Source organism: Schistocerca piceifrons, chromosome X, assembly GCF_021461385.2.
Source record: "Schistocerca piceifrons isolate TAMUIC-IGC-003096 chromosome X, iqSchPice1.1, whole genome shotgun sequence".
NCBI lineage: Eukaryota > Metazoa > Arthropoda > Insecta > Orthoptera > Acrididae > Schistocerca > Schistocerca piceifrons.
In genome coordinates, this window is record NC_060149.1 from 791,562,172 (window position 1) to 791,590,034 (window position 27,863).

Below are 27,863 nucleotides of genomic sequence, written 5' to 3' on the forward strand. Positions count from 1 at the left end.
CAGCATTCAAATCTGCAGCAATTTGTGGAAGGGTTGCACTTCTGTCATATTGAACGATCCTCTTAAGCCGTCGTTGGTCACCTTCTTGCAGGATATTTTTCTGGCTACAGTGACACAGAGATGCTGTGTTCTATCGCTCATGTGCTCACTATAACATCACATTCAAACTCACTTAAATCTTGATAACCTGCAGTTGTAGCAGCAGTAACCAATCTAAAAAATGCACCAGACACTTGTTTTCTTATATAAGCATTGCTGACTGCAGCACCATATTCTGCCTGTTTACATATCTCTGTATTTCAATATGCATGCCTATACCAGTTTCTTTGGTGCTTTAGTATAAATCAAAATATGCTTTAACCACATTTGGATTTTCCTCCTTCATTATTGTATAGATAATTTTTGCACAAAGTTTGTGAACTTGTGGTTTGTTATTAACTGATTCTTTTTCTCTAGATCTTGTTCCTTTTGAGAATCTCTTTTTGCACATCCCTGATGATGCTTAAAATGTTGCAGCAGAACCAAGCTAAGTTTACATTTACAACTTTTGTTTTAACTGGCTAAGAGCAAATATTGAGTTTTGCAAAAACCTGTAGTTTTCAACATCCTATAAAAACAACAAATATTTGCTGTTAACAAAACCATTTCAGCAGATCATGTATGACAACCAGCTTGATTAGTAACAACAAAAATCTAAATTTTGAACAATGGAGCATTTATCAGCTTTTGAGAAACCACTTCTCATTTATTAAACAGTATATTCCAAGTAATAACTTCCAGTATTTGTGTAACACATGACAAAAAAATGCATTTTCAGGTATAGTCCTAACAGTTTAAAACACTATATTATTTTTTATGAAGACCATTTACACAAACACAGAAAAGATAAAGAGGAGTTATCTAGTGTCTCCACAATAATTTCTTTTGTGTGGTTAACATGGATATCATGAAAAGTTTGAACTGATGTAAAAAAAATTGAAACTGTGTTGATTGGAACCCATATTAAACAGAACAACTCATTTAGCAGTACCTTTTAAAGTATTTCCTTCAGGGTGCAACTCCATATTTACCTATAATCATGAAATATATGTGTACTTACATGAACTAACATAGTCTAAATGAAAACATTCAGCTAAATAATGACCACAATGCTCCACTGCAGGCCTGTTATGTAGTCACTGACTAGTATTTAAAGTGAAACTTCCTGGCAGATTAAAACTGTGTGCCGGACTGAGACTCGAACTCAGGACCTTTGCCTTTTGTGGGCAAGTGCTCTACCAACTGAGCTACGCAAGCATGACTCATGCCCCATCCTCACAGCCTTACTTCTGCCAGTACCTCGTCTCCTACCTTCCAAACTTTACAGAAGCTCTCCTGCAAACCTTGCAGGAGTGTTAGTTCTGCAAGGTTTGCAGGAGAGCTTCTGTAAAGTTGGGAAGGTAGGAGACGAGGTACTGGCAGAAGTGAAGCTGTGAGGACGGGGCATGAGTCGTGCTTGTTGGGTAGCTCAGTTGGTAGAGCACTTGCCCGTGAAAGGCAAAGGTCCCGAGTTTGAGTCTCAGTCTGGCACACAGTTTTAATCTGCTAGGAAGTTTCATATCAGCGCACACTCTGTTGCAGAGTGGAAGTCTCATTCTGGATTATTTAAAGTGATATTAAGAAAAATCATGTCATTGAAGATGCGGCACATAGCAGACATAATATTCATTTAAGTGGCAATATTGGCCAGGATACACAATGTTCTCCTTATAGTACCCTCCAGATACCTACTTATTTGTATATCTATTGTTCCTTTATGGATGAACCACATTTACAATTACAAAGAAGAAATCTGGTGCTGAAAAGTGACTGAAAACATCTTTTCACTAAAACAAAAAGGAAATTAAAAAGTAGCCCTCTCTGGATACTATAGATACAAATTTACATTTAAGAGCCCTGGAGTAGATTACATTGAATGCCTGATTGACCAACACTGAGGAACTCCTGCCGGCTATTTAAAAAAATCATCCTAAAATTAGTAGAATGAAGCAATATTTATTTAAGAGTTAATGAGCAACAGATGAAGATGAAGAAGATGATGGAGAAGATGAATAATGTGAGATAAACAGAATGCCAATGATGTGGTGGAAAGTTAGAAGATGAAGAAATATTCAATATGCTTACAAGAAAAATTTTTATATTTTAACTGTTCCAATTTTTTAAGGTTACTCATCTGTCAGAAAATAGCTTCTTATTGCTGTGACTGCTGAGCCCTGCTTTCCTGAAAGAAATTGTAATGAGAAGGAAAAATAATCTAGTAGTTAAAGGACATTTAAATGTTACATCATTATGGAACAGTAGAGGGGATTAAGACACTACTCCACATAATATAGACCTATCATTAGACTTGTGGGAAAAAAGTTTTGTTTTCACAGATAGTGGAGGCAAATGACAGTTGTTTTACAAGTAAATAGATGAATGTAGCACAATGACATGTTTTTTTACATCTTCAAATATCTGTTGTTGATAGTGAATTAGGACCATAAACAAAGCAGTAGCATTTGTTATTCAGAACAAACACATGATGGATGACTTTTACATTCTACACTCGTAACTTGCAGGAATCTCTGCACCATACAGCATTAAAACTTTTATTATAGCAAAGAAATTTTTACAAGTAATAGTTTAAGCAACCTGTCATTTTCACCCAAGTTCACATTAGAACAAAATACTAAGAATGAAGTGCATGTTAGAATAAAACAATAAACAAGGTGAAATTTGTGGGTTTTTAATCAATGTTTAATGTGAAATTTAGTAAGCCATTACAATTTCAATGTTCTTTACAGCAGAAACCAAGCACTCAGAAGGTTATCAATGCAAACCTCTTAGTAAGGTACATTTGTGTCTTCGCAATGAACACTACTCTCTCAATTTTAAACTTTCTTCAGCATAGGTAAATCCAGTTCCTCTGGTACTTCTATATATTCAAGCTTGATTTTTGATGGTTTAAAAGGAAATACTACTGGGAATGTGAATTTTGTGTCCATCAGCAATGTAGCCTGTAAAAGCAACAAGGTTATGCAAATACTGATAAATACAATACACAACATGAAACAATGCACTTCCACAATAATCCCCCCCCCCCCACACACACACACAAACACACACATACACACATTGCAGAAAATTTTGGAAATAATATTGAAAAACTATTTATATATGCTTGCTACTCATCTTGGATTCCTCCATTGTTGGTCATTGAAATTTATATTTCATGCAATGGGTAATTTATTTGTTAAAATCCTATGAACAAAATAAGGTGAAAACATGCATGTCAACTACCATGTTCATTTGTTCATGAGTGTCCTCATTTGATGGTATTTAATGTCTAAATAGAATAAGACTTTTATTACAGTCACGAAAGACAGAATATAACCTAAATTATGTGTGCAACTGTGACTGTGGAGAAAAGGAGGCCTACAAATAAAAAGGATGACAAATATTTCAATGGGCTCTCCCCTGAGGTCCTGAATAAACACACAAAATGTCTGCATGTTTATAATACAAAACTGTCATGAACACCACATAGCATTTCACAGGAAACATTTATGTAATCTTCCAAAAACACTCCATGAATTACTCACTTTGTTGAATAGCCTTTGCACTTTTCTGTAGATCTGTTAAATCTCCTCACAACATACCCAGATGAAGTCTATATGCTCCAGTTTTAATAGTCTAATAACTACATGTCAACTTTTGTAGCCCCTTCTTAACATACAGTAATCAAATTTGTTTGCCCTGTATATTTTACATGTTTGATAAAATACTCAGTGGCTCAAAAGTCTTGCAAACATGCATAGATACAATAATTTAGGAGTGTACCACTTCACAGATCACTTCTTTAACTTATCAATTAAGTTTTAATTTCTTACGCAGTAGCAGTGGAGTCGATCCTGATTAACATTTATATGACTCATTTACACATATCCATGAAAAGGAAAATTAGGATTTAAAATCATTAGACACAGAGCACTAACTCATATTGGAGGAGGCTGGGGAAGGAAACCAGCCAAGCCCTTCAAAGGAACCGTTCCTGCATTCACCTCAAGTGATTTAGGGAAATTATGGGAAACCTTAATCTGGATATCTGGATGGGAATTTGAACCACCATCACCCCCAAATGTAAGTCAGTGTCATCCCCTCATTCATTTAAACATGTGCCCATTAAAGAAAAACTCCTGCTGGAAGAGATTAGTTGGATTATAGCTTAAAGGAATATTCTTACGAAGAGTATGTAAATTGGTAAAACCATGTGTTTTAACTGAATCATGTCTGATTCCCTTTTGAGTAAGAGTCTAAATACATACATCTGCATTTTATTTTTTTAAATTTTATTCATGTCAGAAGTACCAGGACACAAACTGTGCTGATTTAGAAATATACATATTTGTATACATGAGTAATTCAGAGACATATAAACATAATAAAATGAACACATAGGAAAAAAGAGTAAGAAATCAATATTTACATAATACACACAATAGTAAGAAATCAGTATTTACATAATATGCACAGAAGTAAGAAATCAGTTTTTACATAATAAACACATTTACACTGGTTGTGTCCAGTATTTGGCAACATTGACTGCATTGCTATAAGCCAAGGCCAGTTCCAGTCCTGTACAAGAGTATGGGCAGAGACGACACTTCAGGAGATGGCGTGTAGTTTGTTCATCTCCACACTCAGACAATGTGTCTCCGCCTTATGCGATGGCCCATTTCTTCAAGTTGTCCTTCGTTCTTGCAACACCAGAGCGCAGTCTGTTCAAGGACTTCCATGTGCACCATCCTTCTTGGTGACCAGGTGGCAGAGTTTCTTCAATTAAGTCTTGCTCTGGATTGACAGGATGTCTTTTTTTTCACAGTTCAACCCTGGCTATACTTTGATCTCTGTCAGTTGGAACAGAAAACTGTAGAAAGTTCTTCCTGGACTTCAGTCAAGATGGTGGTGGTTGATGTTTGTGCAAGGGGTGGGCTGGGTTATTGCAGACCTTTTGCCTCTTATTGCTAGCAGCTATCTCGCATCTATTATTGGGTGGGGCTATACCTGCAAGTGTATACAGCTTCTGTATTGGTGTTGGCTTCAGGCAGCCTGTGATCAGCCTGCAGGTTTCATTCAGGGCAGTGTACACTTTTTTTGCATGTGTAGAGTTGTACCACACTGCATTGCACCCACAGACATGGCTTCATCATTACCTTAATTCATCACTGGAATGTTTTACTACACATTTTTACACCCTAACAAGCTCTCCTGCCTGCCTAAATACATTGGGTATAGGGAAAGTCAACAAAATAATATCTACATTGGTCCACTACTGCCCTAAGAGTTGTCTTTGTCTTGGGAACAGTGGTTGATTAAGCTTTACAAATATCACTGATAAGTTACCCAATGATAAAATATGTTTCAGAGGTATGACAAAAAACTTTTAAAAGAGAAAAGTCCTTGGTCCTTCCTAAAATTTCATTAAAAGTTATTGTCTCTAAGTGTTTGTGTTAAATGCGATAAATTATTGTGGTATTTACTGCTGAAAATAGTTTTACACCACCTTCATTACTTGCACAATTTGTGTTTCTTTGGAAATAAAACCTAACTCTCGATACTCTTTTGACTACAAAAAATTATTAGTACAGGGAGCCATCTAAGCATCCATGAAGAACAAAATTACAAATCCCCAAGTATTGTGATGCATGAAGAAGGTAGACAATGGAATACCTGGGTCAGTGACATTGGGCTCTGTCCATTGATAAATGTAGGCTTTAATGGCTGATGATAATCGTAGAAGCATGTTGAGGTGGCCAGGTTCCAAAGAATTCTCAGGCATGCAATCCCATGAAGTTAGCAGGAGGGAAGAGTCACTCAGGTTTTGGTCTGGTTCCATGTACAAGAAGTTCCCTGTATGTAGCTGACATAACATTTTCTGTACAGAGCAAAATCTTTGACAGTATGAAGAGAAATCTAACAACTGCTCTTAGAAATCTATCAGGGTGCTATAAACAGAGCCAGAAAAAATTAAACTCTTCTAAGAGACAAGTCTGTGCATTTCGTGTATGGAACACAGAAACTCATCATGAGGTACATATAAGTTGGTCAGGAGCCTGATTACAGCATTTTTGTGCCCCAGAATATCCAGTAAGAATGCTTGACAGAACTCTTACACACTGAGGAAACAATGCATCTGACCACCAGTTTAATAGTGTGTTGGCCCACTTTTGGAATGCAACACAGTACTAATTCTGCATGGCATAGATTGAACAAGTCCTTGATAGATTTGTAGAGGTTTGTGGTTTCAGATATCTTTGCACAGATTATGCAGTTCCTGTAAATCATGTGCCAGCCATTTGTGGGTGTGGAATTGGTGCCCAATAGAGTCCCAGGTACGTTCCATTAGGTTCACATCAGGAGAATTTGGTGGCCAAGACATCAACATGAGTTCACTATAATAATACTCAAAAATCTGTAGCATGATTCTGTCTGTGTGATATGCACAGATAACCTTCTGGAAGATGACATCACTGACAGGAATAAATCAAGCACGAAGTGATGTAGGTTGTCTGCACTAATTCTCATGTAGTCCACAGCTGTCATAGTGCCTTCAGATACTACCATAAATCCCATGGAAGCCCAGGTGAATATCCCCCAGTGGCCGGAGGGCCGAGCGGTTCTAGGCACTACAGTCTGGAACTGCGTGACCGCTACAGTCGCAGGTTCGAATCCTGCCTCAGGCATGGATGTGTGTGATGTCCTTAGGTTAGTTAGGTTTAAGTAGTTCTAAGTTCTAGGGGACTGATGACCTCAGAAGTTAAGTCCAATAGTGCTCAGAGCCATTTTGAATGTCCCCCATGGTATAAACATTCTCCCAATGACCTGCATGGGTGGTGCAGTGCAAGTGTCAAACAGCTGTACACCTGGATGACAGTGTATTCAAACATGACCCTGCAGCTAGTGTAACAAGACATGTGATTCATTCAACCAGGTGACTCATTTCCATTGATTAACAGTCTAATCTTGATGATCCTGTGATCACTGCAATCATAACTGACAATCTCATTGGGTGTATACAGGAACTCACGGGGGTGGTCTGCTGTGGAGACATATTTTCAACAATTTGCACTGAACAGTGTGCTCTGAAACACTTGTGCCTGCACAGCATTGTACAATGCCTTAGATGCGGCACAGATCACTGTCCATCCTGATTTATAGAGGATGCAAGCCTCCAATCTCAACATTCTGTAATGAGGTGAGACATCCTACATCTTGCACCTACTCACCCTTTCACCATACTTCACCATTTTTCACTGAAAGTTGCAACCAGTTGCCACAGTCAACCATCTCAACCATTTCTGAGATGCTTGTTCAGATGCATTGGTCCAAATCAATTTGCCCATTATCAAAGTTGCTCATGCCACTAGACTTTCCCACTTGCCACCCATATCATCTGCAAGGACACTGTATTTTTCTGCTGTGGAAAATTCCTCTCCAGTCTGGTACAGATCACTGCATCCCAGAGAGACAGACAGTGCCCAGTGAAATATTTAGGGTGATTACCCAGGTGGAACAGTGCCACCCCTTGTACACAAAGCAGTGGCTGGCGAGACAGTGTATGGACATATCTCTCTTCCTCAACAGCTTATGCCTATGAAGCTGTTCATATGGCTATGTAAAGAGCTTACTGAGATTCATGAGAAGGTGAGGTTCAAACTATGGAAGCAGAGATTACCTCAGCTCTGCTGACAGATGACAGCAATTGAGCCACTACCCCATGGACACAGTTAAAGTTAGTTGGCATGAAAACTGCGAAACATATTATGATCTGGAGTGTGAAGGTGCAAGGATAATATGAAGAAATGGGACTTTAACATTGATGACATGTACTGAAAATGTGTGCAAGAGTCAACTACAAGCTACATTCTTTAGTGCCTTCTGTAGCCACCATCCTGCATGAATGGTGATATTAATGCCATTCTGAGTGCCATGAAGGTTGTGAAGTTCTGGGCATGTGTAATATGAAGATACTACACCATAAATGTTATGTTTGCCCTACCTAATTTATCGTTGTGTTTTCCCCACCTAATTAATCTATTTCCTGATTTGACTGTCACAAGAACAAATACATAAATCAATCATGTACCAATGTGGAACAGTACAGAATCAGGACAGTATCCTCTACGTCTATTGTCCAGCCTATTGTCATCATTTTTGCAATGGGTTCATCTTTCAAGACAGTAATGCATAAGCACCTCATGAAAATCTTCCTCTAGGAGATATGAATCAACACAATTAGAACCACCATAGAATTTGCTGATGCAAAGCCAGTTCAGCTCAAAGAGTAGGACAACCTTAAACAACACAGTGTTCAGTATTACTGGCAGCAGTTTTTGATTTCACAGATGTTTACTTTCAAAGGGAAAGATTTATTTTGTAAATTATTTTGTTATTATTTCATGATAAAGATTTTTTCCTTCCTGAAGATTTGTTCTTCCATTCCCCACTCCTCTTGAATCCTTACTCTTACACATGGTGCAAGACTTTCTTTTGTCTGTTTGTATTGTCAAAATAGCACTGCTATTTACAAGCTTGAGATTGGCTGTGATGTGGCGCCTGAGTGGGGTACACTCCAATGGGCTGTGCCCCAGGGATCAGTGTTGGAGTCACTCCTGTTCCTTATCTATGTAAATGATATGCCCTCTAATATTCTGGGTAATTCTAAAATATTTCTGTTTTCTAATGACAGTAGCTTGGTAGTAAACGATGTTGTTTGAAACATTGGCTCTGTTTCAAATAGTGCAGTTTATGACATAAGTTCATGCCTTGTAGAAAATAAACTAAAGCTAAATCACAGTAAGACTCAGTTTTTACAGTTTCTGACACACAATTTAGCAAAACTATACATTTCAACTTCACAGAATGGGCATATGATTAGTGAAACTGAACAGTTCAAATTTTTAGGTGTTTAGATACATAATAAAGTGTCATGGAAAGCCCACATTCAGGATCTTGTTCAAAGACTTAATGCTGCCATTTTTACTATTTGAACAGTATTTGAAGTAAGTGATCATTCGACATGAAAATTGATTGACTTTGCTTATGGCATATGGTATTATATTTTGGGGTAGCTCTTCCCATTCTAAAAGGCCATTTTTGACTCAGAAATCGGCAGTTCGGGCAATAAGTGGTGTAGCTTCATGAATCTCTTGTCGACCCCTGCTCACTAGTCTGGGTACTTTGACATTGTCCTCTCAATACATATATTCTTTACTGTCATTTCTTGTTAACAATATCAGCTTATTCCCAGGAATCAGCAGCTTTCACTCAGTTAATAATCAGCAAAAATCCAATCTGCATTTGGACCGCACCTACTTAACTCTTGTGCAGAATGGCGTGCAGTATACTGCTGTATCCATTTCCAATAAGTTACCACAAGAACACAAAAATCTTAGCAGTAATCCACGCACTTTCAAATCAAAGCTGAAGAGTTTCCTCATGGGTCACTACTCCTATTCTGTTGAGGGGTTCCTTGAAAACTTAAGCTGATTCTTATGTTGTATTTTTGACTGTGTTTACTTAAACTTATGGCTTAACTTTTTTTGGATTCATAAACATTTTATTTTTTCTGTTATTAGCTTCATGTACTGACTTGTTCCACGATCTTGGAGATTTGCTCCTCAATTTGGTCCTATGGAACTAGAAGTGTAAATAAAGAAATAAATACTGAAATATGTTAGAGACAGTCTTATTTCTTCTAGATATTTAATGTGTTATTAACTGTCAAACTTCATTAGGTATAAAATTAAAAGGGACAAAATATGCACATTACATAATTGTGTTTACTTTAAAAAGACTCCATAACAAAAGTGACCCTTGTCAAAAATTTTCATTTTTGAGGAGAGTGAAACAACATTCTGAATAGTTGTATAACATCTTGCTAGTAATTATATTCTTCATGTGGCTTATTGGGAATGTCTAAATCATTTTTATGACACTGTACTAATTTAGCTTCCAGTATAGCTAATAAGATTTTTTTTTCAAATTAAGTTCTCAATGTCATAGTTTGTTTTTGTCAGAAAATGTAACTGGGAGTATGATGGAATGACTCAGCAGGTGCATTAATTTACTTTATAAACCTTATAATATACTGATATTTTACAGAACAAAAAATTAAGTTACATTAAAGATACAAAAAATTGGTCAAATAAAAGTTCACTGGTCCTTTTCACTTCTGTTGTCACATGCAAGTTCAGCCAATTGTTTCCCTCTCCACAGGCAATCAGTGTTTGGAAAAAGTTTTGGCTGTTACTCATCAAATGAGGAAGATGGGTGTTGTAACCTGTTGTGACCGTGACCAGAACGGTCGCAGGGTGACCAAGAAAGTGCGGCGGGACCAAACGGAGAGTGGCCCTTGCACAAACAAACGAACGGAAAGGACGGACGTGAAACAATGATGGACGATGGAGAAAGACCTTACGATGACAACATGCAAGATGCAATGGAGTGACAGAGACAACCAAACAAATCCAAGATGTCCACGATTAAAGAGATCAAAGTACGATAAACACGCTGTCTTGTCGAGGCGATTTGTCGAGACTCACACAATGATTAGACTCACTGGCAGAGTGAGAGGCTGGCTCTTAAATACTCAATCTGGGGCATTGCTATTGGCTGCTGGAACCACGTGTTCCACTGTGGTGCCCTCACACTACATGCAGGCCAGTATGTGTGCGCCGCCATGATGCAGAGACCTCTAGGGGTCTTCGACGTCCATGATGTCTGGCGGGGATTCAAATTCTGCGGCGCGCGGTACCAGATCGGGCCTTGAGATTTTGATATTTGAACATCTTAATCTTCAGTTCATTGTTGTAAATTTGACTGAAAGTTAACTCATGTAGAAGCTTACGTTGTTCTGAAGAGCAACCATATAATTGTATGCCAAGGTCCTGTATAACTGTCCCTGCACAAAAATGTAGCTAGTGCAGATTCAGTTTCTTAAGTAAAATTAAAGAGAAATCTTGATCTTTGGGCAAAAAAGAATCACCTCTCATGGAAAAGATGTAAGTTATCCAGTGGAACATTTCCAGGTTGGGCACTAGCATGTACAGAAAATATTTCATGACAAAATTTTTATTCTGACCAGCCCTTCACTCTGAAATGAAAACTAAATCTCTCTCCAGGTGTCACCTGTTTTTTAAATAATGAAATAATAAAGAGGTCACTTTATTAAGCCATTTTGTGGGAACACTTTTGCTGACATAAATCATGTGTTCTTCACCCATCAGCTTCTTCTTTACTACATTCTCCTTTATTTCTTGACATTTCTGCTTTTTAGGCCACTGAACACTGTCACAGAAATTCATAACAGAACCACAGACACTGAACCATCACTTGCCAAAAGAGTAGATTGAAATAATCCAACAAGTGCTATGAAGGTGATAGTATACATTGAGGTTGCATTGTCGCATGCTTTCACACAAAAATAGCTCTTGTCAAATGACAAACAATGTTTTTGTCAGAAATTATATTTTGACAAAGGTTGTTTTTCTAAAACCATCACATATTTTTGCTGCAGTAAGTTAGGACAAGGATTGTTTCTGTCATAGCTGATTAGAACAAATCATGAATATTGGGGATGATTACAAGACTGTACTGAAATCCCAAAAATTAAAAAAATGTGAAGTGTTGTTTTTTTATGAAGTCTTCAATCATGTAACAAAAATAATTTGCACCCATGTAACTAATTCTTGGAGAATTAATTTAACATGTTATCACTGAACCATCTTGCCGATCAGTCATCTCACACACAAAATCCTAGATACTGTGTAAGCCTAGATACTGATAAACCAGAGATAAATCTGTAGAAGGTGTTACACTTATAGATTTGAGAAAGTTTGTCAGATAATGGTACATACTGTCAATGAACTGTTCAGGACTGTTAAGTTTTTGTTAAACTACAAAACCATTATATTGATGAAAAGAACTAAAATTAAGAATTTTCATTGCGATACACCACTGGCAGTGTACAAAATGCAACACAGTTTATGGACTTTTAACAATGCCTTTAAAATGTTCAATAGTTATGAAATATTATGAGAATCACAGTTTTCCATACCTGTTCCTGAGGTTCATTTCTTTCCTGAAGCTTGGCCTGTACCTTGTGAATAAAACTGACAGGAACATGTTCTTCAAATTCATCTATGGTTGCAAGTAGATTGAGTATTTTGATTATCTGAAAAATGTGTAATAGAATCCTAGAAAATATAATAAGCTAATAACTATGGAAGAACTATTCAATCAGCTAATAAGTGTGCTGCTACAGTATATTTGCAATGATTACATAAGACTTATCTACTAAAATATCAAGTTCTGTAAGGATGTCAACTTTCTCCTCTCTTCAGTATTTGATAAAGTAGAGACTGACAAAACTGGAACACATGCCATCACATAATGTCTCCTAAAGGTAGCAAAAAAAAGAGTAATGTGAAGTAGCAGAAATGAGATGAGTGGTAAACTTAATATCAAATTTGGGGACCATGTAGTAGATAAAGTGAAAGAATTATGCACTCTTGGGAGCAAAATAATGCATGGTGAAGAAAGCAAGAAAGCTATAAGAAGCAGACTACCCCAAAGAGAGCATTACTCAACTTAAAGAAGCCCACTATTGTCAAACATAGTTCTTAATTTGAAGAAGGACTTTCTGAGAATGTTTGTCTGGAGTACTGCACCATGTATCAATGAATCAGTGACTTTTGGAAAGCCAGGACAGGAGAGAATCAAAGTGATTGAGATGGGCTGTTACATAAAGACACTGAAAATTAGCACACTGATAAAAGTGATAAGCAATAAGGTAAGAAATTAGAAGTCTTCTGCAGAAACAGTAAGGAAAGGAATTTGTGGGAAACACTGATTCAAAGAAGGGACAGGAATATAGGTTGTGCATTTAGATGTCATGGAGTAGCTTCTGTGGTACTAGAGTAACTTCTAGGGTACTGTAGGGAAGAGAGGTTGGAATACATCCAAGATGTAATTTAAGATGTTTGGGTTAAGCTGAAGAGGAGAGGAAATCATCATGCAGGGCCAATTTGGGCCTAAGCAAAAAAAGCTGCCACTTGGGGCGCCAAGCTGAGGGCCACAACCTAAACCAGATGACAAGCTGGGGATTAGAGACTCCATTCCCCCACATACTAGGTCTGTCTGTTAAAAACAGTGCAACCCTTTTCAGTTTACCCCTAGTTTACAACAGCGTTTTATTTATGAAGCAATTGTAAGATTCATATACAGAACACATCACAAATAGTAGCTGAGAGGCGTGCCAGAGGCACCCAAATGCAAGATTTGTATAAAGTCCATATCGAAGTTAGTAGAGAAAACTGATGCAGGTGAAACTATGTGAGGGAAAAAGGGTAGAATGGTGGTGGTGGTGGTGGTGGTGGTGGTGGTGGTGGTGTGTGTGAGTGTGTGTGTGTGTGTGTGTGTGTGGTGGGGGGGGGAGATGATGAAGGGGGGGGAGATGATGAAAGGGGGGGGGGGGGCAATAATAAGTTGCTTGTGTGGAGAAATTAATATAGGATGATTATTTGCCACATGATGCTGCAGTGTTTAAAATTATCATTTAGTAACTACTTCTAGCTCAGGCTGTACTGATAAAGCCTCAAGGGACAAGAATGCTCAGTCCAAAATACAGAGCCTGTGTACTACTACTACTACTACTACTACTGTTATTAGCAGTAATAGTAGTAGTGGTGGTAGTAGTAGCAGTAGTAAAAATATTTGTTGTTATTGTGGTATTCATTCATGTATCACTTTTACCAGAATATGAGACAAGTCATAGTATTACAGTTTAAGAACAAAAAACATTATTAATATTAGACATGAATTTACATAATTCTAGATATAGTTGGACAAGGATGGGACTAGTAGTTGGCCAGAACTTTTAGTTGGAACTGTTCCAGTATTTGAATAAAGAAATGTAGGGAAACCACACCTAAGTGAGGACAACTAGATGGGGATTAGAGTCTGCATCATCCAACATACAAGCACAGTCTGTTGAAAGCAGTGCAACACTGCTTGGCTTATCCCTTGTTTACAGTACTGTTTTGTTTATGAAATAACTTCTTTGGAAGCATGTACAATGTAAAAATCTAAGGCTATGAAGTTCATTAATTTCTCAATACTAGTCCTTGGACACACTATATATGCTGTCGCTAACATCAAGACCATGACAACTATGTCTGGTTTCCATTCTGTGTACACCAACCACCCATTAGCTTGCCTGAAAAACTGAGTTGACATTCCTCTATAATGAGTGAAATTCTGAGCTATCAAAGAGATGTTAGTATCATCCAACGGAAAGTTTTGTTATAACATTTTACAGGAAACTAATTGCACATTATAGAGCAAAACCATGTTATTAAGTGATAGATGTGTTTTATTATTAACTATATGAGAAACTAGGTGTTGCCTGAGTATTTATTTATAGCTGTTCCCAAGGTTTCATATGTGTGGGATTTGTTTTTGACTTATAAATCTCCTTTGTATACAATATATGAAGTAATATGATTGGGGATATGAAGAAAGTGCTTGTTTGCTTCACTAACATGGGAAAGAGCCGCATACATCTGGCCATGTGGAAAACAACTGATAGTGTGATCTTGATACCACATAGTCCTCAGTCTTATAGCCATTCTGTTATATTGAGAAAGACTCTACCATTTTCTAGGCATTTTTATTTGTAAACAATATGCACTAATGACAAATCTGTAATCATTATTTTGCCCTTGCAGAATAGACTCTAATGTAGCTTTAATACTGAATAAATGGATTCACTTGACGCGGCATGTTTTGAAGCACAGCAACCAGATCATTGTTAAGATGTGGAAAGTATTTGCCTGTTCTTCATACTATAAACAAAAAAACTTGGGCTCATTTTCAGGCAGTACCAGTACAACACCAATGAATGGTTCTTTCATTATTTGTTACATGATGAAAGATGTCATTTGAAATGCGATATTGTATACACAGATGTTATTGAAAAAGTGTTTTGCCTGTGGATGTTCACCATTCCGCAGAAATTTAAGGTTTCAGGGGGTTCTGAAAAACTTCAATATGCACTTTTCCACTTGGCCAACTCATTCTGGCCATTCCTTTTTGTCATTTCAGGGCCTTACAAAACATGCAGTTTGTGATCATTCCATCAACTCAAGAAAATATGGCATAATCAGTCATACAATTTTACGTAAAAGCACTGTTTGAGGAGCACATAAGTAATGACTGAGATTGTCACAATCTTGCATATTGCTAGGATTAATATTGCTAGAGCCTTAGAAAGTGATGACTTACACCAGCAGCATTTAGAATTCGGCATGGAGAATTATGAACACATGCATCAAAATCATGAGAATTTTACAGTGGGTGAAAGCGAGAGAATAGATGGAATGCAGCAGGCTGAGAGAGAAGAACAGTGCCCATCTTGTCTAGGTGCTGATCAGATTTGGCACTCACTAAATAGAATGTCAGTTTCATCTGAAGATTCAGAGCAAGCTCAAGAAATAGTTGTGGCACATGCTGAACTTCCTTGGGCTGATAAAGCATGATGCTTTTTATCAGAGATATGGTGCACCTCATTTTTGGAAGGAGTTTCCAAAGATCAAGCTAAAGCCTGTTGCTGTCAAGCTGCAGTAAGCCTCACTTCAAGATATTAATAGGATTCTTGAGGCTACGTTGTCCTCAGCCTTTTAGCCATTCTAGTGTATTGAGAAGAAAGACTTGACTGTTTTCTAGCCATTTTATTCATAAAAAAAAGAAATTAAAATGTAATAAGCAAGCACCCAAATCATAAAGCAAACTCAACAAATCCATTTTTCCTATACAAGAAGTCAAATAGAAATAAAGCCTATTGAAAGAAGCAAGGCGATTTTGTTTGGTTTTTAATACACAGAGCAAAATAAGTAAATCCATGTATTCAGGACAAGTAAATTCAGTATTAGCATGTATTCATAAAGATAAGACTGTGGCACTTAATTCTGTCATTGACATACACTTCAGAACATACTTCTGTCACTGAGGTAAAAAAACAGCACCATCTGTTGGTTCTTTGGTGTGCTACAAAACTAACAGCACAGTGCACATCTACATCTACATCCGTACTCTGCAAACCAGTGTGAAGTGCATGGCAGAGGATATGTCACATTGTACCTGTTAAAATTAGGGTCTCTTCCTATTCTATTCACACATGGAGCATAGGAAGAATGTGCTTCTGAGCATTATTCTAATCTTGTCCCCATTATCCTTATGTGAATGATATGTAGGGTGTTCTAGTATATTCATGGGGTACTTCAGTGTCTCTGTAACACTTTTCAATTGGTGAAAGAAACCGAAGACCATTTGGCCTGCCCTTCTTTGTGTATGTTCAGTATTCCCTATTAGTCCTATTTGGTAAGGGTCTAAGGGTTCCACACACTTGAGCAATATTCTAAAATGGGTTGCATGAGTGATTTTTAAGCAATCTCCTTTGTAAACTGATTGCATTTCCCCAGAATTCTGTGGATAAACCTTGCCTTGATCTAAAGCTTTAAGTATGTCACGTGAGAAAAGTGTGAGTTCAGTTTCACATGATCTAGATTTTTGGAATCAGTGTGCTTGTCATGGAGAAGGTCATTCTGTTCGAGATACCCCATTATGTTTGAGCTCAGAATATGTTCTAAAAGTCTACAACAAATCAATGTCCAGGATACTGGATGTTAGTTTTGTGAATCACTTCTACTACTCTTCTTGTATATGGTTGTGACCTGTGCTTTCTTCCAACTACTGGATACAGTTTTCTGTTCAAGAGATCTATGATAGATTATGGTTAGAAGAGGGGCTAACTCAGTTGCAAACTCAGTACAGAATCTGATAGAGATTCCATTGAGCCCTAGACTCTTGTCCAATTTCAACGATTTCAGCTGTTTCCCAGCACCACTGACATTAATACTGGTTTCACTCATCTTTTAAGTGGTATGAGGATGAAACTGAGGCAATTCTCCTGGGTTTTCTTTTGTAAATGAACATTTGAAAACAGAGTTTATCATTTCAGTTTTTGCTTTGCTCCTTCAGTTTCAGTTCCTATCTCATTTGCTAGGGCCTGGAGCCACTAACAGCCTTTTGATATGACCAGAATTCCATGGATTGACAATATTCTGCTATAGTAGTCATTGGAGGCTGCACACATTGCTCTCCTGCTAGCCAAATGCATTTCATTAAGCATAGTCTTATGCTTTGTTTTACACCTATTATGCAGTACTCTCTGTTTCTTTAGAAATTTCTTTACAATGGCTGTATACCATGGAGGGTCCCTCCCATTATGGACTGTTCTACTGGGTACATATCTATCCAGTGCATGTTCAACTATTCTTTTAAACTTGAGCCATAGTTCTTCTACATGCTCCTGCCCTGTGGTGAAAGTTTCAAGTTCCTCATTGAGATATGACACTGCTGATTTTTTGTCTAGTTCACTGAACATATACATCTTTTTATTTGTTTTAGTTGTCCTTTGTACTTTAGAATCAATGCTGCCACAACAGAATCATGGTCACCGATACCAGTTTCGATGTGGACATCCTCCAAGAGGTCAGGTCTATTTTTTGCCATTACATCCAATATATTTTGATCATGAGTTGGGTTCATAACTATCAGTTTGAGAGAGTTTTCAGAGAAGGCTTTTAGTAATGTTTCACAGGATGTCTTGTTATTACCATGACTAACAAAACTTTAATTTTTGTACTTGATTGTTGGATGACTAAAGTCTCCACCAATGATTATAGTATGATTGGAGAACTTAGATACAAGCCAACCGAGGTTCTCTCTAAAGTTTTTGGTTACATCATGAGATGAGTCTGGTGGATGACAGAAGGACACAATTACCATTCTATGCCCACTTCTGATACTGAGTCTTGCCCACACACTCTCACACATAGCTTCAGTTCCTACCTCGGTGGATTTGAGTTCCTTGTTTACTTCAACAAATACACCACTTCAATTTCTCAATAGCCTATCTTTTCAATATAGAATTAAATTTTCCCCAAAAATCTCACTGCTATAAATTCCAGGTTTCAACCAACTTTGTGTATTTAGTATTACGTGAGCTTCACTGCTCTTCAGGAGCATTTCGAGCTACAGTACTTTGTTGCAAATGTTTTGGCAGTTAATACTCTCATGTGTGGAAGGCATTTCTTTTGGTCTTTAAGTGATACTTCTGGGTTTCCAAGAGCCATTGTTATCTGGACTGGATGGAAAGTCACCAACTCTAAAAAAAAAACCTTGTGTGCACCCCACACACAGTTAGCTAACTGGGTAGCAGCTTGTGATGTGTAGTGTGCACCTGATCAATTTAGGGGGACCCTACAGTTTTCAACCCTATGGTGCAAGTCCAGGAAGTTGCAGCCTAGCTTGTCACAGAGCCTTCAAAGTATTTGGTTCAGTCCTTTCTGTCAACTCATGACCAAGGGTCATGATCAGTTCTGGGGACAATGCTTCCATTGAAACTCTGTGCACAAGGCTGCTCTTCTCAACCTTCTCTGCCAGTTGCTAAAATGATCCAAGTATGACCTCAGAGCCCAGACATGAGTCATCATTTGTTTCAACATGCGCCACAATCTGTATTTGGTTGCACCCAGTTCCCTCAATGGTTGCTGGAATAGCCTCTTGAACATGTCAAATGAAGCCCTCTGACATACAAACTGAGTGTCCATGGTGTCCTTTCCTGTCTCCTGCTGCCATTTCCTTAAGGGGTACAATCATTCACCATATGTTTCAACTGCTGACAATTAATAGAATCCAATGCTTTTGAATTTGCCACCTCTTGACACTGCACAAAACAGGTTTCCCCAAAATAGGTGAAGTGAGCCCTACTAGCTCAGTTTCAGTTTCAATGAGAGACAGCACCATGAATTTGTTGGTTAGTGGGATCAGTATAACACCTTGAGGCCTCCCTGGTCCCCATGCACCCCATGTAGGACACCTAGATCTACCACTGAAATGCCAGTCTCAGTCAAGTGGATGAGTAATGACAGAGCCCTTACTTTCTGCTCAGGAGACAGGATCCACAGGAAAGGATAGTACTTGGGGTACCTTTGGTACTGGTACCACATGTACATGACATCTCAGGTGCTCTTTTCAGTACACTGATTCACAGCAGCTGCCAATCATTTGACAGTCGTCAGGGCATTTCCAGTTGCTTACAAATGCCAACCAACTCATCCCATATTTGGAAACATGATTCTATTGCTTTTTTTGTGCAATGCACCATGGTGATTGTGTTGCTGAAGTATACATCTCAGCAGACTCCTAAGATTTTAAATTAAGATGTCTCTTATTTCCATAAGCTGATTATGATCAATTAAATCCTTTGTCTTTCTCCAAGCTATGCTTAAGTTACCTACGAAAACCCCATGAAATTTTGTCTTGTACTTTTGGAGATTAGCATGCTCAAACAGACAGACAGACAGACAGACAGACACAGCCTTTAAAAATACTCTTATTGTTTTCTGTCACACTCCCTAATCTGAAATCAGTTTTTGGCATATGTTTTGAATGTATAGAGACAGCAGTTTTACAGTTTTATTATTTGATTTGGTAAAGATTACTCACATTATATTTTTCATCATAGCCCTACTATGTGCTATGTAAGTAATCCTTCATGTGCACAATGTATTGCTTAACATGTACTTTTTTAACTGTCTATATAAGAAAATTTGTTTTACTAATGTCTTTAATCTTCTTGGGCAATTTGTAGTGAAATTTTAATACTTGGTACAAAATGCTGTTTTGAGTTTTATGTTTATTCCTTCTTGGTAAATTTAAGTTCACTCTTGATCTTGTACCACAGTCATGGACAGAGCTGTCTGTACAGTAACTGTCAATGTTACTTTGATGTGCCCAACTGATTGGTAAATATACTCACATGTTGTAGTTAAAATCCCCAGTTTTTTGAACAGATCTTTAAAATGAGCTCAACTACTATTTTTTGTTGTTTCTCTTAAAGTTCTTTTCTGCAGTTTGAAAACTGTAATCATATTTTCTGCATTTGTTTTCCACAGAAGAACTTCAGAAGTAAGAAATGAATACACGTACAAGTAGAATTTAATTCAATGATAATAGCTGCTACTCATTGATGAGAGATGTTTAAGGGGATAACATGCTGATTAGACATTCTGTTTGCAAATACCATGACACTGAATCTGGCTAAAGAAGTAAGAGTTACTACAAGATTAATTTATACTAGTCTGATGCTCATCACCCTATAAGTGCCTAAATTTTCATCTTCTGACAATGAGAAGAACAGATTTGGTTAGCCATGGAAGTCCCATGTCTCTATTACAAGTGAACACAAATTGATTAATTAATGTGGGTGCAAGCCTGCAGCATTCTGTGTGTCACAAAGTATTTAACTCTGCTAATAAGTACCAAATAAAAATTATTGTACATGCCTTCATGCAGTGGACTATAAGCAGAAAGAAAGTGAAGCACCCAAAGATCTAACAGTCCAGCTTAAAAGAAAAAATACTTCCTTTGCCATTTGTGAGGAAATTTCTCTTTTTGTTGAAGTGAAAGGAGTAGTAATGTAATGTCAGAAAGATTTAAAATACATATCAGAGCTAACATTCCTAGCACACATAAAAACATGTATGAACAGTTTAAATTTCACTGCAGGGCAGGGAGCATTAAATAATTGACAGGAACAACAAAGTCTCAGCATTCATGGAAAAATTACATTTGATATGCAACTGAGGAACAGAAATTTAACATTTCCTGGCCATCTAACATCTTTAAAATTACCTACAGGTACCAGTTTTGGTGGTTACCTAGCCAAGATAAATGAGCCCATCATGTCTTTTGAAAAAGGGCTCGAAAAGTTCAGTGTTTTGGAAATGGAAGTGAAATTATTAAGGAATCCTTTCCAAGTTTCATTCTATGATTTGTCACCATTAGCCAAGTCAGGAATGCTAGATTCATAGAATTTAACTTTGCTGACAGTAAGATACTACAGCACACTAACTTCATGATGGTGACATCTTTCTTTACAGCAAAAAGTTCCACAATCTGCACAATGTTGTTGCAATGACAATGTGTGTACTTGGGTCTACATACTGATATAGTCAACTTTTCTAATCCATAACAAGAATAAAAAGCAAAGAAAGGAGTTTTCTTTAGGAGGTTAGAATGAAGAGAATCCTCCAGATTAATACTGCAAACATTTTGATTCCTGATATTGTCACTCTTGGTCTGAAAAAAACATAAAATTTCAGAAACCAATAAACATATTAAATACTATTAACAGAGTCATTAATTTTATATTTTTCCTTTTCTTTGTGTCTGACACAAATCATCACATTCTATATATGCTATTTGGAATTACGTAATGTGCACCACCTATAGTCATTAGATTACAAGGCATTGCAGTGCAGGCTCAATTCATTCCTCACTAAGGGCAACATTGCAGGGAGCACTCTACAGATCATTAGGAGTGCACAAATTGAAACAGGCTGTTCTATCTACAGAGAATTGTGCCATGCTCTGATGTATAAAATAGTAATTACTTCAATTTAAACACAACTGTAGCTCATGGGCCTTTACAAACATGTTCCTTTCTGACCGATATCACATTTAAACCAATTTTGAACATGAATGAAAGTATTAATTAAATAATAAACATCATAATGGGAAATCTGGAAGTAATATGTAGAATTTAATAAATCAATGACAACTGAAACCAATTTAAAACAGTGATACAATTAATTTTTGAATACATACCTGAACCACTGAAAGCTTATCGCACATATCACATACATTCTGAACATTCTCATCCAGGTTATGAGCGTCTAGCAAGTGGGATGCCTGAATTATGGGCTGTAAAGTTTCTGGCTTCATGGAATCCTGGAACAAATAGTAAACTAACCATACTACTATATAAATCACAATAAAAATATGAAACTGTGTTTTTTTCCAAATATTTGTAAAATTAAAAATACAAATTAATTTCCAGTATGCCTTGAGTAACTATAAAAACAAAAGCAAAGTGTCATTCTTGAATGCTGAAGTTTACCTTATTTAAAATATTATATAAGTTCACAAAGTACTATGTTTTCATCTGTACTGAACGTCAGAACTGAATAGATGCTTACACAACAATTATGGAATTTACAGTTTATAGAAAGTTGGTACTCATATTGTAATTGAGTTATGTCACACTAAGTAGATCTCTGGTGGTATTTATTTATTTATTTCCTACACTATGGATCCAACTTTGAGAATTTCACATGGATGTAGTGTGTGTCAATTTTTACACTGTCAATGGCAAGTACTTATACACTATGTTTACAAGTAAAGATTAGAAAGTTACATAATTATGACAATGATCCATAAAACAATATGATGAAATGAGAAACCTTACACCTACAGATTACAAAGTATAAAACATAGTAAAGTAAATATGAAAATGTCATATAACCCAGAGAGTTAAATATAAGCAGTTAACACTAAAAGAGAATGTACAGCTTAATGTTCAGTTTATATGATAATACATCTTATTTCTTTTTAAGGAAGTTTCTCACTGTGTTTCATAAACTCTTCCAAACTGTAAAATTACATGGCTAAAAGAAATTGCCTCAGAAGCTCTTTAAATGTAGATTTGTTGGCTATTTCACATTTAATCTCTGGAGGATGAGCATTATTTATTTACTTATTTATTTCATGTGATCTGATGGTACACAGTGTGTTGCAGATGTTGGAAAATATCAGTTAACATTGTTAACATATATTAACATAGGCCTATAGTATTATATTGCTCAATGTTTACAATTTAACACACATAGCAAGATTACTGTTCTAAGTACTCATTTACAGAGTAAAAACAGCGAAACAACAAATATGACTTCACGCCTTTGCTAAATTTTATGTTGTCTTCGATAGACTTAACACTAGTGGGAAGATTGTTGAACAGTTGGAGGCCCATGTGGAAAGGTCCCTTTTTACACAGTTGAGTGTTTGTACGTAAAACATGCAGATTTGCATTTTTCCATGTGTTTCGTTCATGTATTTCATTATTTCTTATGACTCTGGTGTCAGTTGGCACTATATGGTTTCTGAAACACCTGAAGTACCATTTTACACAACAGCTTATGGAAAATTGTTAAAAAATAGCTATTTACATTCCCATTTCCTTTTCAAATTTAATACTCTGTAATCAGGGTAGTCATAAAAGAATGGAACACTTGTGATAAAGTAAGAGTCAAAAAGAAATAAGTTGCAAAAAGTAGAAAATTTATGATGAGTCCTTTATAAGATTGAGTGAACAAAAACAGATGAACAGTTTTTATGTCACAGGGATGTGCTTGACTACTGTTCAGAAAAGTCTATGGGGATCAACAACACAAATTTACAGTTGCTGAATAAGTAAATAAATAAAATAAACAATTGGGTTCCCACAAATGAAGGTTTTTCTCCTACAGAATTCTTACTATTCCCTGCACGAATACTTCGGCCCAAGTCATTGTGCTATTAAACCGCTGAAATTAATAAATGATGGGAAAATGCTGTTCATATATGAGTATTTTGATAAGGTTGGTCATAGTACAATCATTTGTGCTCACTGAAATGAATAGCTACAGATGACACTGATACATTGATATATTATAAATATCAGTATAGTGTCAAAATAATACTGATATTCATACATAGATTTTAATTGTTGATGTATTTTGTCAATATCCTGGGCTTTAATAATTATATTTGCTATGTATTTCTATTGGAACTGCATGTAACTAATCATTGTTTTCAGACGTCTTTGGTAAATGAACTCAATAAATGATGATTCACTGGTACTGCTAATACCAGATTGCTATGACACTTAACAAAGAAGATTAGATATATTGTGAAATTCATAAAACATCCAGTAAATACCAGCAATCCTTTGAAAAGAGCAAACAATGTACAGTGCCATGAATGGTGTGCTTCAGCACATAGTTGCATACTCATGGTTTTATCACCCTTCAACCACTTTCCATTGATATTCTCAGCTTTCCATAGGTACACACGAACAGCTGAACAGCTTCCCAGTTTCTGAGATATTCATTGCTTGGCACAGGCCATAACAACCTGTCCTGTTTCAATGTTTATTATGTGAGTAGATTTCCCCCATTTGCAACCAGTATCCGTGCTATAATGATTTCCTATTCATCTCTGCTCCACTTATGTACTTTCTTTCCATGTCATATGCCTGCTATGTCACAAGAGATCATTTAATGTCATGGTAGGTAGGGTCATAATGTTTTGGTTAATCAGCATATATGTGACATGTTAAGGAGCAACCTTCTCACATCCACAGTCATACAATGGTGTCGTTAACCCTTTCCTGGGTCACAAGATATGTGGTATGCCCTATAAATAAATGTATGATACCTCTGGTTGACTGAAAATATTTTCATTTCAATCTTTCTTCAATATGTTGCTCTTTAATATGTTGTCAAAGTATTCTACTCATTCTGCCAAATGTCTAACATTTGCTGTTGAACCTCCCTTTATTTGTAAACTTACAGTACATTTCCAGCATGATTCTAATTTATTGAAGCTATTTTGTAAGTTTAACTGAATACTCTGACAGTGGCAGTCATTCAGGAAATTAATTGCTTTCTGATATTATTTTCATGTTTTCTCAAGCATTATTATTTATTTGATCACACATCAGGTTTTAGCTTCTTAGGTCATCATAACTTAGGTTACTAACTGTCAGAACTGCAGATAAAATGATGACCAAGGGTGTCACTATTGTTGTTGTTGTTGTTGTGGTATTCAGTCCTGAGACTGGTTTGATGCAGCTCTACATGCTACTCTATCCTGTGCAAGCCTTTTCATCTCCCAGTAACTACCGCAACCTACATCCTTCTGAATCTGGTCACTGTTGTAACATAACCAAAAAATAACCTTAATTTAAAAAAGTGGGAAAGGAAATTATGTTTGTTCATTTACAAGTAAGCTGGCATTCTGTGACATATGTTTATTGATTTAAACCATTTTTAGTAGTATTATCTTGTTGCTAGCAACACTATATGCCATATGCATGGTTTTCTCTTAAAAATTGTTCTGCAAAGTTCGAATCTGTCTTTGCTAGTCTCGACATTCTCTCTTGTTTCAACAGCCAAATTGCCACAGATGTGCTTGACTGACCAACTTATACTTTTCCACTGTACTTGGAGGTGATTTTGTAGAAATCACTCTGGACTAAAGATTTCATAGTATATTTAATATTAAATAATAATTTAGCTACATTGTTATTGTAGAAAACAGGTCTGTGGTTATGAGATCAACTTTTTTGCAAGGCTATTGGAAATTCTGTCAGTGTATGAGATAGTGCTCTAGCTATTGTAACTACTGACTAGTTCCTGGTGGCCACTGTTCAACAGTGGTTTAATTATAAGCATTTTCACTTTTTGCATAATGTTGTCAGTCAGGTCAGAACTATAGCAGTTACTGAATTTAATAAGCTGCATTTGGTTTGAAAAGCATATTTGGATAATGGAACAAATAGGAGTCTACATACAAGAGAATTGAAAACTGCTGGTATGTGACTGTGGATGCTGCCATCTTGCATGGACCAAGCAGAAGTACCCATTTTTCTGTAAACGCTGAGTAGACATTAAACTCATGTTAAAGGAAAACTTTTCTACAAGTCTATTGTTAGCTCAAGGTTTGAAAAGTGTTGCTGCTGGTACTTATGGTGTCTCATGTGGTGAAATTAATGGATTCTTCATGTTTAAGAAAGAACTGATGTTGAACAATGTTATGGCTAACAAACCCACCAAATCAAACACTTCCATAATCCTTCTGAATTTTAGCAATTGCATGAAAATCCAGATGCAGCATTCGACAATTAAATAAAACCACTATAACACCATGCAAAAAATTTTGTCTCTGAAACCAACAACCAGATGTATATAATTGTGAATCCTATGGCTCCTTGATTTCTTGGCATATCTACATAACAGACATATGTCTTCCAGTACAACTTCTCTAGACCTTGATATTTACTAGGGAAGAACAAAGTTACATAAAAAAGAAAATAAAACTCATTCTTACATTTCATACAAGATTTTCATAACTCTTGTGAATAAAACTGAATATATATTGGTTTTAACTAATTTTATCAATATAATGGAAGGAAACATTCCACGTGGGAAAAATTATATATAAAAACAAAGATGAGGTGACTTACCGAACAAAAGCGCTGGCAGGTCGATAGACACACAAACAAACACAAACACACACACAAAATTCAAGCTTTCGCAACAAACTGTTGCCTCATCAGGAAAGAGGTAAGGAGAGGGGAAGACGAAAGGAAGTGGGTTTTAAAGGAGAGGGTAAGGAGTCATTCCAATCCCGGGAGCGGAAAGACTTACCTTAGGGGGAAAAAAGGACAGGTATACACTCGCACACATGCACATATCCATCCACACATACAGACACAAGCAGACATATTTCACATTTGTTGCGAAAGCTTGAATTTTGTGTGTGTGTTTGTGTTTGTTTGTGTGTCTATCGACCTGCCAGCGCTTTTGTTCAGTAAGTCACCTCATCTTTGTTTTTATATATAATTTTAACTAATTTTGTTAGACATAATACAAATATTTCCACTGATCAGTGTAAAGACATTAAAAAAATCTATTGCAGAAATCTATGCTAAATACGTAGTATTACACAATATAATCATTGCTACTCAAGCATGTGTAGAATAGAATTATTTCCAAATTGATAACAGTTATTATGGACCAACTTATGGCCTAGCTATGAATTTCCTTTCTTAGTCTTACACAATCTGAAATTTTTCATAAACAAATTGAACAAGCTGTCTTATTGAAAGAAGCACTGACTGCCTAAATAAAATTAATAAATTGAAACATTTTGCATGACACTGAAGTTTTACTACACAACAATTAAAAATGTAGTAATCAATAAACATCTTTTCCTTTGACTATTTAGTATGTGTGTTGTTTGGAGGGTGGGGATTGCAAACAAGAAAAAAGTTTCAAGTGTAAATAAAGTCTGTTGGACATTGCTAAGTGCTCTTATTCTCGAATACTGGATGAATATAATTTAGGTAATTTGTGCACCATGAGTTACACTGCCTCAAGACATATTTATAGTTTCCAACTGTAATACTTATGTCATTGTGTTAAACTTTTAATACAAGATACTCCTCCCTGATGAAGGAACAAAGTTCCGAAAGCTAGGATACGTAAATTTTCTGTTGTTTTGTGTATCTGTCAGCTGTACTGAGCTGAGGTAAGTACTGGCCAGCCCCTCTATCTCTTTGTTAGTATTTGATACTCTTAATGAGTATATTATGATAGCATCTACAATTTTTGAATTCAGTCAGTAACTATTTGAAACAGAAAAAAATTTTGTGTTGCCCGTGGATGTCGTAAGACAGACAACCAGTAAGAGAGACTGGTTGACCAGGTGATGGGGTGGCCAGGTGACCATTTTAGCCATTTAATTACATAGATTACTATTTTCAGATGTAACAATTTGCATATGATAAAAAATGTAATATTTGCTTTTGTTAACTCTCTATATCATTTTGTGTATCTCTTGTATGTGTGTAATGTAAGTGCATGTATGTGTGAATGATGTAAGTGGCACATCATTATATTTAAGGTTGCGAAATTCGGTTATCACTTGACAATGACCTAGGAAGCCAGAACATGGTTTGTGATTAGATAAAGAATAGAAGGATTCAGGAAAATCATTCTTTCTTCTCTCAGCAAATGGGCCTGAAAAAGGAGCCATGTGAAACATCTTTGGGT

The 27,863-nt window shown here is 36.5% G+C and overlaps 1 protein-coding gene across 1 annotated transcript in view; it reads right to left on the bottom strand.

The window, feature by feature from the left end:
• Positions 1-2,904: 2,904 nt before the first annotated feature.
• Positions 2,905-27,863, bottom strand: part of LOC124721124 (unconventional myosin-Va-like) — a 49,183-nt gene continuing 24,224 nt past the window's right edge. The window contains exons 3-5 of the mRNA XM_047245940.1: positions 21,817-21,939; positions 12,140-12,256; positions 2,905-3,038 (exon numbers count right to left, since the gene is read on the bottom strand). Coding sequence (XP_047101896.1) covers positions 2,913-3,038; positions 12,140-12,256; positions 21,817-21,939 — 366 coding nt within the window. The 3' untranslated portion in view covers positions 2,905-2,912. The remainder of the gene's footprint in view (positions 3,039-12,139; positions 12,257-21,816; positions 21,940-27,863) is intronic.